The 12,494-nt window shown below is 36.9% G+C and overlaps 1 protein-coding gene across 4 annotated transcripts in view; it reads left to right on the top strand.

The window, feature by feature from the left end:
- The window catches only part of wls (Wnt ligand secretion mediator), a 93,765-nt gene that overhangs the window by 51,396 nt on the left and 29,875 nt on the right, over positions 1–12,494 (top strand). The window contains exons 10-11 of one of the 4 annotated variants that reach the window (XM_071691528.1): positions 4,238–4,261; positions 11,771–11,806. The exons of 1 other annotated variant lie outside the window; for it this stretch is intronic. In XM_071691528.1, coding sequence (XP_071547629.1) covers positions 4,238–4,261; positions 11,771–11,806 — 60 coding nt within the window. The remainder of the gene's footprint in view (positions 1–4,237; positions 4,262–11,770; positions 11,807–12,494) is intronic. 2 more of the 4 variants (XM_071691529.1, XM_071691530.1) reach the window with 2 other exon arrangements.

The following is a 12,494-nucleotide window of genomic DNA, read 5'->3' as shown; positions in this document are numbered from 1 at the left end:
TTCAAACATACCCATTTTGCTTTCCGAGATAATGTTCTTGCCTTCCACACATTCTTAACCCTTAACGTATACATACATTTTTCTGAGAAGGCATCTAGAGACTGCTAGCTTCCAGCAGATGCGTTTTGCTATGTCTGTGGCCATTTTATCAAAACAAGTGAAAAGGTATTCCCTGTCAGCATCTGCTAAGATGTATGAGGCCTGAAAGGCATATTTTGGCATGCCTGTTGGGATCAAGACAAATTCTGGGCACCTCATTTCACTTGCTAGCACTGCAAAAAAAACCTCTGGAAGGTAAGATAGACAGTGGTTGCTTGTTTGCATGGCTGAATTTTATGTTATAAGATTTTTTAGAATTTTTGAAACCTTAAAAAGTGTTAATTAAATTATTTTTTAAGATTTTCTGTTATTGAAAAAATGTCATATATGGAATATGTTGAGAGCATCTCTTACACATTAATCATGGGTGTAATAGATTTATAAGCAAATATATATTTTTTTTCATAATCTCAATTTTACATTGTTCTTTTGCAGGATGATACTGAGGAGAAAAGAGAGCCATGAAGTTCACTATCCCATGAATTTGGCAGGAACCCACTGACCACTTAAGAAATTGCTACTTCTGCCTGATGGACCCTTCTGAACGTCTGACTGGCAAGAATGGACCCCTATCACGTATCCAGACTTTCACTGCACATAAAAATAGGCCTTATGAAACAATTTGTTGCAGCTCTGGATAAAGAGTCTGCAGCCTTCAAGTACCTTCTTCCTTAAGCTGTCTAAGGCAAACGTCAAAGCTGGTGTTTTCGTCAGACCACAGATAAAGAAGATCCTGGAGTACAAGGAATTCTTCAAGATGCTCACTAGGAAGGAGAAAGCAGCTTGGTACAGCTTTGTCGCTGTGGTTTGGGGCTTCTCTGGCAATCACAAGGCTGAAAACTATGTGGAGCTGGTTGAGACTGGTGAAGAACTATGGCAAAATGGGCTGTAGGATGTCTCCCAAAGTCCATATCCTTGATGCTCATCTTGATAAATTCAAGAACATGGGAGCATATTTGGAGGAGCAAAGCAAGTGCTTCGACCAGGATTTACTTGACTTTGGATGCTGCTACCAAGGAATATATAATGAAAACATGATGGAAAATTATGTTTGAGGTCTGATTTGTCAAAGTGGAGTTCTTTACTTATGGTGACTCTGTTGCTGTGGCCACCCCTTTGAGGGAGTTCTAATTGGAACAGACATTAGAGATATAGATAGATAGATAGCAAAATAGGTATGTTTGAAGGTATGATAGTCCCAACAATACTATACAGATGCGAGGCATGGGCTGTAGATAAGGCTGTGCAGAGGAGGAAGGACGTGTTGATGTTTTGGAGTGTGTGGTGTGAGGTGGTTTAATCAAGTAAGTGATGAAAGGGTAAGAGAGATGCATGGTAGTAAAGGGGGTGTGGTTGAGAGAGCTGTAGAGGGTGTGCTGAAATGAGTTGGACATGTAGAGAGAATGAGAGAGGAAAGGTTGACAAAGAACAGATATATGTCAGAAGTGAAGGGAACAAGGAAACCAAATTGAGATGGAAGTATGGAGTGAAAAAGATTTTAAGTGGTTGGGGCCTGAACATACAGGAAGAGTGAATTGGAATGTTGTGGTATACTGGGGTCGATGAATTGTCAGTGGTCTGAGCCAGGGCATGCTAAACGTTTGGGATAAACTGTGGAAAGGTCTGTAGGGTTTGGTTTTGGACAGAGAGCTGTGGATTTGGTGCATTACATATGACAGGTAGTGAATGTGGCTTGTCTTTGTTTTTTCTGGTGCTGCCCCACAAATGTGGGAAACAGCAGTCAAGTATATAAAAAAAAATAATTTTTTCTCAGTATCCTTTTGAAACTAGCTTTATGTGAACTGGATATGTGTATCTGATCATATGTGATCTGGGAGTTTATATCTTACATTTCTGGTTACTCCAGATAAACATTGGAATGTTTGATCAAATTAAGTCAATAGGCATTTTTGCTTAAAAGGATGTTTGTATCTAGGGTTTATTGTAGTATCACAGGCAGTAGATTGCTAGTTTTTTCACATGATAGTACACTTTTGTCTTGACTGTTGTATTTTATCAATATTCATTGTAATGTTTTCACCACAGTAAATTTTGTTGTTCCTCTGATGATAATTGAGCTTTTCTATGGAGTTACCATAACCTAACTGTTTAACTCTGGTTCTTAGCATGTAAGCCTAATATTAGTTGCTCTCTTCCCAGTTTGCATTTTTTCCCTGGAAATTGTCCTTATGAATCTCATCGCTGAGCCAGAGATTACGTTTTGAATTATCCTGTTTTTTGAATAGTCATTTCCTTGGATGAGGAGATGGTTTGCATATTGTTTACAAAAGATTTTTTGTATGCCTTTCTGTATGAGGAAACTTATTGTTGTTTAATCAGATATACAACCTTTAATCTCTGTTAGATGAAAAGTGGGGAAATTAATTCATGCATTCTGTGAGAAAGGAGGAAAGAATACACTCACCTTCCACCCATCTTTCTAAGTGCGTTGTAGTTAGCTGACTTGGCTTTTTTCTGATCTGTGGTTCTTTCATGGTTGACAGGCACTTTGCTAGTTAATCCTGTTCAGTGGGAAATGACTTGTAATTATTTTTGTAGGATTGTGATTGGTTAGCCCATTGTGAATTTTAGGGAGCACTGATACTTTGTTGGGGTACTTAGACTTCCTGTGGGAGGTTCAACCTGCATTGACAGAACAGGATTGTGCATGTGTTCTTCAAGCCTCCTGTTAGAGTGCAGAAATTAGTCTCTCCACACATAGATTACTCTTATTTCTTATGGTAGATAGTTGCTGTTGTTATATATGTTTATGTAACTTCTTTTTTGTCGTGTGTATTTGTATTGTCACAGTCAAAAAGTCTTGTTTGATTATGTTTGGACTGGAGCACAACAGATCGACTAAATCTGAGCTTATCATGGTAATTGGTTGAACTGTAAGTTGTAAACTCGAGTGACACTTGCTCCGGATACTTGGTACTGTTTACTTTGCTCTTTACATAACACATCATATGTGTGGTAAGAAGATAGCCCTCTTTTCATAAGACAAGGAAGCAAAAGAAAAAATATTTGCAACAGGTTTTATTAAGTTATTGACTTAAAAGTGTGAATAATTTGTTCTTAAGTCCTGTAACAACATTTGGATGTGTGGTTAGAGTACAACAGTTATAAACAAGTGTTTTGTGGCTGCCTCTTTGTTTGACTACCTTTATTGCCCAGTTACATAAATGAAGTACTTATTTGCAAAGTCAGTAGAACATTGGAATGCTTATTTTACTCCACCATGTATTACTCTTGATTTAGAGTACCAAATAATTGCTCTTTATGGTAATATGGAGATGATATTGGTTTATTTGTTCATATGTATGAGTGTTATAATTAATGCAATGCTATAAGAAATGTCTATGAATGTTCATCTTAATAACATTTGACTTGCAAGGTTTTATAGTTTTGCTCTTGCAAAAACTTTTTTTTTTTTAGCTCATGTAAAATTGGAACATCTAATATTTGGCAGAAATGCTTTTCTGAATTCATAGTAATTTTCTCCCTTTGACGTTTTGGATATATTTAATGTCCTTGATGGAACACCTTTTTTTTAAGCACTAAACCATAGATTGTGTCATCCATTAACACCAGTTCATACTACTTAATCTTTGTAGAATAGCTTTCCTGTCAACAAATATCTCATTAAGCTGAAATTGAATCTGAAGTGGGATTTGCAAGTGTTTATTCTATGGAGTTATTAAGCCAGAGTTACCTGTGAGGTATAATATTAACGATTGGTATTTAGGATAAAAGTTTTGAACCCACCTCAGTTGATCTGTCATTTACAAATATTTTAGTTCCCAATGTCATTGATTATTCCTCAGTGCTGTCTGAAAGTGAACGAGGTAGCTGAATATTTATTGTATAGAAGTTTCTGTGAACCTTCTGTCCAAGCTTATAACATGAATTATTTCTATACTTTTAGTACTGAATTGATAATACCATTTGTGAAAATACTAGAATGATATGAAGTGACCATACAACTTTATATGGACTTGTAATATTTTGTTTCTAATATAAAATCATTAGGTATAGCAAATCTTATAACCGTTACCTAATTATAATGAAGCTACCTTTTCTTATGAATCTAATTTCCAGTAAAATCTTCTAATCTTATAATTGATTTCTACTTCAGACTGGGCGGTAACAGACAGCTGTGGTACGTTTCCTATTAGTTATTCATGTCTTAATGTGTTTTTTTGTTGAATTAACATTACAAGTGTTAATCATGCCTAAAAGTAATAGGGTGTGCTTTTTATGACTAAATCGCATCTTGAAATGTTCAGGTTTTTGGCAGAATGTGTTATTCCTTGAAACAACACATTAATATTCATTGAACACCTGCACTTCTAAATTCTTACATGTGAGTAGTCCTTCATATAAAAGTTGGGCTCCAACAGTTTGCAGTAAGTTCCTTTCATCACAGAAAGCTTTTACTACCTTACCAGCATTCTCTTTCATTTGGACTTAATTATACATCTCTCATTTGGACTTTGATTGTGCCCATGGACATTTTACCACTGGTCTAATTCTGTTTTTCTGATTCTTTCTAAATTGGTAATGTTCATTTGTTAAAGCCTTCTCTTCATTTTATGAGCATGAGTTTGATTGATGGAGGACTTAGAGGAAATGATATTCCTAAGATGATTAGGAATGGAATATGGCAGCAGATTGGTCCATAGGGGCTGAAATGGGTCTTAAGATGGAAGAGTGTTTAAGATCTTGGGCCCATGAAGGAGTATGTAGAAGGAAAGATCATTGTCCTAAAGGCAGAGATGGGCATAATTGAAGATATAGTAATCCTTACACATTGGTTAGCTCTCACATTTAGACTGTGCTCTGCCACTGCTCTTTTATGACTGTATCATTTCTCAATGATCAACCCACCACATGCCACATAGCATCTTTAGATTCATTTCCAGGACACCTATTCTTTTCCCCTTCTTTACGTTTAATGGCCTAGATTAACCTCCACGTAACACTGTCAGAATTGCCCTACCTACAAACGTGCCCATTTTTGCTGTAATGGACTCTTGATTTTTCCATCCACTCACTGATGCACCCAAGACCTTTATCTTAGTGTCCACTCCAGCCCTCATGGTTCCGTCTTTTGCCACTTCGACTCCTACATACATAAAAGCACTTCACTCTCCTCAGGTCTTCCCCATTTAAACTCACTCCTAAACAATTCTGTTTCACCCATCTACTGCTCTTCATTACCTAACTGTGGTATTGGTATATTACAGAGCTGCCAACCATTACAGTTTTGCTGTAGTTATTTCGTTTTCTTTTTTTTAGATAAATAGAGCAGTATGGTTTTTCTTAGTAAGATATGTTTTTTGAAAGTCTGGTCATATGTTCATGTATTGTGTATGTCATGTATGGGAAGTTCACAGGGGTGCACTGTTCAGTATATAGTGTACATTCTCATTGCACATGCAAGTAATAATGCACTGTACAAAATAACAGTCTTACATGCGATCATATCTTTAGCTTGTGTAACCAGGCTTGTCCTACTCCTCAGCCAGGCCCTCCTGAGGCTTCAAAGAAGTTGTGCAAAATCTTCATGTATAGAAGTGGATAAGAAACTACTAGTTCCCTTTCATCTATTGCTGTTCTTCAAAGTAGTAGAATTTGATTTACTAAGATTTTCTAGCAGTGACAGATGAAGAGTAACAATGAAATTTTGCTAGAAAAATCAACTCCTCAGCGCATAAGATACATCAGTTTATTTAGGCCTCAACCATAAATTAATGGGATAAAATGAACTACTATGTATAAACCTGATCCTTTCCTGCAAAATTTTGTTCATGTAATCTCTAATAAACCAGTGACAGTGTTCATATTACCATTACAAATGTTAAATCATGTCTATGTAAAACATTTAGAATTGTGATGTAATAAGGAAAATCAATTAGAGAATGACCAGCTCATAATGGAAGAGTTTGAAGCAGTCAAAATGTTACAGCCATGTCCCACGTGGGAAAGCTTGTGTCTCATGTTTTGTTACTTTGGCTTGCTATTGTTCATATTGCATATCATGTCATGCATCATCAAGCGAGTCGACGGTAAGCTGGAGAAGACTGAAATCACTTCATCATGGAATCGATTTTTGGGTACAAAATCAAGTAGGAGCAGACCTTTTGGTTGAAATACACCAGGAAGTGGCCTTGCATTGTATGATCAAGAAAGGATGTCAAGTTTGTGCTTCAGATTTTAGCTTTGCACGCAGAGGAGCGAATGACATTCAGGCCCACCTGAGCAGGAAAAAACTTACCAGCATGGCAGAAAGTTCAGGGAGCAGTTGTGATATTGGACAAATTTTCCATCTGCTGGACTGATGGAAGCAGAAACTCTGATGACCAACTTTTTAATTGAATACAATATTGCATTTGCTGCTTCAGATCACCTGAGTGACCTTCTCAAAGTCATGTTTCCAGACAGCTCTATTGCTTCGAAGTTTGCCTCCTGAAGACCAAAAAAAACAGCCATAACTAGGACTCTTGGCCAAAAGCCCAAAAGTATGTGTACTTTCATATCTCCATTTGATGTTTTTCATAACATAAATTTAGATTAGGGAAGAGCAGTGTAGTTTTAGAAGTGGTAGAGGATGTGTGGATCAGGTGTTTGCTTTGAAGAATGTATGTGAGAAATGCTTAGAAAAATAGATGGATTTGTATGTCACATTTATGGATCTAGAGAAGGCATATGATAGGGTTGACAGAGATGCTTTGTGGAAGGTATTAAGAGTATATGGAGTTCTGATATGATTCAGTCAACACCTCCATCGATTTTTGTTATGCTGCCCCCATTGTAAGTGATTTGCAAGAAATCACCAATAATGTAGTCAGGAAAGGAGAAGAATGTGGCCTTAAAATCAGTGTTTTGAAGACTAAAAGTATGGTCATATTTAAATCTAAAACTCTACTGAAGGTTTCTGTAAAAGTGTATGGAAAAACTCTACAGCAGACAAAGGATAGGGTGGTTAGATGATATTAAAGAAGTAACATTTGGTATGAAAGGAAGTACATGAGCATTGGTCAGAGCTACAGAAAATAGGGAAAAATGGCATGCCAAGGTTGTCAACCCCCACCTTGTTGGGGAAGGCACATCGATTGATTGCCCCCATTGATTCAGTCTCACAATTTCCTTCTTAGTTACCGCACAACTGTCTGGGATATCCAACATTATGTAATGCTTTACTATTGTGGGTTGATCAATGATTCATGCATGGGTTACATATTGATTAATCCTACATACAGATTTCCCAGTAGCATTGACTGTTTTTTTATATCTTTTTAATGGCTGCAATCCTGAGAAAGGTCAGAGGAGCATCATTCTCTGTGTCAACAGATGGCAGCTCAGATTGTGGGGCACAGGAGCAGTTATATCCCGTTATTGTGCGATACTTAGATTCTGAAGTGAACAGAGTTTTTAGCATCCTGGAAATTGCTACGGCAAAGGAACGATCTACTGGGAGAAACATCTTTCAGCTTCTTGACAATGTCATAACAGAAATAAGATCCCATGGAAAAATGTCATTTGTCTTGAAGCAGATAATGCAGTTGTCATGATGGGAGAGCAGATGAGGGTAGGTGAATTTGTAAAGAAGAAAAATCCAGATACTTTCATCATGGGATGTCCTTGTCGTCTTCTTCATCTCACTGTTGAGAAAGGAACTAGCCAGCAGCCATTTTCACTGATGGACTTACTTGTTCTTGTTTATTATTACTTGGAGAAATCCAGTTCAAACCCTGTGCAGTGTTGAACAGCGTGCAATCTTGAAATGTGTATACTCGCTGACTGTCTTTGGAAATGGCTTTAATTAGACTCTCTCAACAATGGGAGCCTTTAAAACAGTACTTCTATAAAGAAGCAGTGTCCATGGAAAAGAAAAGGAATGTACATGATGGCACTCCAAAGGAGTCGAAGAAACAGAAGGCCTCTACAAGTGTTAGTTGTGCCAAATTTCCAAGCCAAGACAAGCAATGTCATGCCATCTTTCCTGGGAAAGAGCTGTGCTGGATAGACCTCATTTAGCAAGGTGTCTCTGCCTTCATCCTCTCACACAGCCAGCAGGTGCAAAACAGGCTTTCTCTGAGTCTAAGAAAAAATCTGTACCTTCTTCACACAGCCAGCAGTGCATGACAGGCTTCCTCTAAGAAGTCATCTCTACCTTCATCTTCTCACCCAGTCAGCAATGGAGGACAGGCTTCCTCTAAGAAGATATCTCAACCTTCATCCTCAAAGAGATTGGGCAAAGTTGACACAGTGACTGCATCTACTGGGGTATTATTTGCAAGAACAAATACCAAATGTCACTGCACTCACGGAAAGAGATACATCAAGGTACTTGTAATAAAGCAGGTTCAAGATGTATAGACAACAGAAAGAAACCTTCATCTGAGCTTCATTGATTGGAAGCAGGAAATGGCTGATTTGTCTTCCAGTGCAGACTATGTAGCAAGTGTTTTTGTGGAAAAAGTTAGTAAGATTCGTACAAGACTTGGAGATTACAGGTAGATTACAAGCTGTATTGTATGTTCCAACTTAAAACCATCCCTCTATTCAGTAAGCTCAATCTTGAGCTGTAAAAAGAAACACCAAAGGTCCATGTTTTACATGAGAAATTACAGGTCTTCGTACAAGAGATACTGCTCCTGCTTTGTGAAGCCCTTGATGATTGAAGTTCTCCTTCACCTGAGCAGTGCAGTTATAGGGAAAAGTGCACTCGACGACCAGATGAGGATCTCATCATAGGGAATGATGTTATGAACTTTCTCACAACAAAAACATTCTCATCAAAACAGTCAGGAAATACTTTGTTTTATGTATGTGATTATGTGCTCAAGAAGTTTCCCCTGAAGAATGAGCTGATTCAGAATGCAAGTGTTGCTGACCCAAGGAAGAGAATGGATGCAAAGTTTGCATCATTGCTCTACTTTGTGAAGAAATTCCTCTTCATAGAAGAGCAGATAGATGAGCTGGAACTTGAATTTGTTCACTGCCAGTTAGATCAGCTTGAAGGTTATATCGTGACCAAAGAGCTGATGAGTTGTGGGTGGCCTTTTCACAACTATGAGATAAGTCGTCATATAAGGAAAAGTATATACATCTTCCGAGAACCATGTTTGCTATCCTGTCAGCTGCTCACAGCAATGTTGAAGATGAGAGAATTTTCATTGTGGTAAGGAAAGATTCTACTGAATTTTGTTCAAGTCTTTGCTCACAAACATTATCATTTCCCTCACATAGAAAGTTTATAGCTGTGCTAAAAAAAAGAAATGTTGTCTTCCAGTGAAATTCAGTGAGAGGCTTCTGGAGAAATGCAAACAGGCAAACACTGTTTATAACAAAGAGCTCTCTAGCCGGAACTGAACATGTGTGGACAAACAAACATTGGAATCTCCGTTGACTTAATTTGAGGACTGAAAATGAAACACTACTGACTAAATACTTTGTTGGTTTTAAAGTGAACAATTGTGGATTATCTACATGTAGATAAACAAATGGAGGTAACAGCTTGAGCACTGGACATCACAGTTTTCTCTATTGAAAGTGCAGCCTGTATTGTGTGGAGTTGTAAGTTTCGTTTTGCAGAGTTCCTTTTTTTTTTTACTCAAAATTCCTTATTTTTGCCTTTTTTTTCTTTTTGACAAGGTTGGCAGCTCTGATATGTGATAGCTAGAGGCTGGATATGTTGAAGAGGCCATTGTCCACCATTTGCATACAGTCATGTATGAAGGGGAAAAACGCAGTCAGGTATAAGAAAAAATTAGACTGTTTCTTTGTTATAAGTTATATTTTTGCTGTCCTTCAATTGAACATGGCTTTTCTGCTTCAAGGGCATTTATGTGTTTACCATAAAAGCTTTTTCCTTTCTGATCTGTGAAACATGTGTATGAACATCTGTATTATAATTTACAGGCCACTTTCATGCTTTTTAAGACTTTATTGCTTGAATTGTGATTTGAACTAAAGATTGCCTCCCTTCATAAAGACTGGTATAAGATGAGATTATAGCTTTATACCTCTGGGGTTCATTGTCAGCTAGAGGAAAAAGGTTTTCATTTGTGACTTTGTACGAAAGCTGTGTGCGAGTTGCAAAAACTTAATATCAAGCTACTTATTTCTTGAAGATAGTTAACCCTTTGGCCACATAAGGAATTTCCAGATGCCTTGCCAAAATTCTTCAGCAAAATTCCTAAAGTGGTAATTTTTTTGTCATTTTTTTTCTTTTTTTTTTTTGATAAATGCAAAGCCATGAAGTTACCTTATCAGGCACTGATGTTTATTAAATGTATCTATGATTATCGAGGGGAGAAGAAAAATTATGATAAAGTATTTATGGATGATGCCTAAAGATTGGTGGCATAAGAAGCCTTATGTGTAACAAATTATTAAGGGTATTGAAAGATAAATACTGTAGCTAGATTTAAAGGGACACTAAGCAGCAAAGTGTTGCCAGCTTATGAGCATCAATATAAAGAAATACATTATGAATTATTGATATTATACATAACACACTTTCATAATGATGAACAAACAGCAGAGGGTAAAGAAAAAAAAAGCACTGGATTTTGAAGGATACTGAGCAGCCCAAAGTTGCCAGCTCGTAAACACTCATCAACTTATTAATTTATTATTGTTATTTATGGTTTATGATACATAGTGTACACATAGTTTACACTTCTAACATGTATAGACTACTTAAATAACAATGAAATTAGAAAGAGAAGAAAGAGATAAATGAATCACGAAGTGGATGGTGGCCATCAGGTGGTGGAGTCATTGTTTATATATGAAGTTTCAACTGGCCACCACATGGGAGCAGCTCCTTATAGGACCCAGCACCATTTCCTTGTTTAGGGAGGGTTTTAGGATGTACAAAACTTTTTAACAGCTGTGGACCTTAGTCATATTTCATATTGAGAGAGTATTCTATATTATGACTCTAATTGTAATTTTTGGCCAAAGGGTTAATGGAAAAGCTGTTTAATATATTGCTTCTGGATGTGATACCACCGTGGAATGTGGTTATCAGTTACTTAGCCAAGCCAGTATGTCTTTAGAGAATTCAGTGTGGTTCATGGTTTATGAGCAGTCATCTTGTGATTAGGTGAGGAACAGTTTACCATAGTGATTGGTAATCTTGCTTCCTGATTTTGTGGTTTGTTCTGCTTGTCTGCGAGACAAACCATAGGCATGTGTCTACTTGGCTCATGATTTTTTCATGTAAGAAAATCTTATTCAACACTAATTTCATTATAGGGAAACATTTTTAACTTTTACGATTTTTTAGCAGCTTTTCACAAGGGAAGTTTTATTTTTTAAGAGTAATTTAAGCTTTGCACTAAGTAATTGATCATTATTGATTAATTGAGGGATTAGCATGTATTGATGCCACAAGTTTAAGATTTTTCTCTTTAACGATTAAGATTTACCTATGATGATTCTGATTCTGAATTATTAACTTTCAATAACACAAGTTCAGTGGCATGCAGTTGTCAAGCATGTTTTCCCCCTCTTAAAACCTTAGTTCACTTGTCAGTTTACAAATATGGTTACTGCAGATTTGCTTGCTCAGACACCTGCTTTATCCTAATGTACATTTGAATCCTTGTATAGTTAATTAGCCCACTAACCTTTGCACTCCTGGCACTTATAGGTCTAGCATCAATTCACGGAGCACTCTTGGCACGAGGTAAGACCTGATCACCAGTGTAGCTATATTCATTGGTCATGAATGACTACCAAATAGAATGTTTTTGAATTTTATCTATATTCATGATCCTCAGGATTATCAGGTGCCTACTAGCTTTATGAAAGATATAGGTTAGAGGTATTTCACACTGTAAGAAAGCATAGTATTTACATAACTTATTGAGACTCTTTTGTAGAACAGTTTGAGTGTAAAAGGTTAAGCTTCAACTTGAATATTCAACAGAAACCATAAACCAAGTTTACTGGAGTGTTAATTGTTTTGTAGCTGACCAGAAGAGTGGAGGATGTATTTGTGATGCTGTTTGTCAGTTGTTTGCCAGTTATTTTATTTTGTTTTCTGTAACTTGTCATTTTGGTCAGAAATGTTTCAGCAATAAGTGGCTGGGTAAAACTCTGAATGTGTGAAGAGAGAACCAAATCTTACATCCATGAATATATTTGTATGTAGAGTATACCATGAACTACAATTTGTAAGAACTAACTTTGCTGAATCTTGTTGGGTTTTGAACAATCAGGCTGAGGATACTTTACTTAGAATCCTTTACCCAACTTCATAGCTGGAGCCAAATAATTTTTTTTTTTTTTTACAGAGCCCCAAGCTTCAGTTTCCAAGCTCAAGGTTTGCAGTATGTATATTGACCAGACATTAGAAGCGACCCATTTAATCA

This window comes from Panulirus ornatus, chromosome 50 (assembly GCF_036320965.1).
Source record: "Panulirus ornatus isolate Po-2019 chromosome 50, ASM3632096v1, whole genome shotgun sequence".
NCBI lineage: Eukaryota > Metazoa > Arthropoda > Malacostraca > Decapoda > Palinuridae > Panulirus > Panulirus ornatus.
This window is presented reverse-complemented; position numbering and strand designations above follow the sequence as displayed.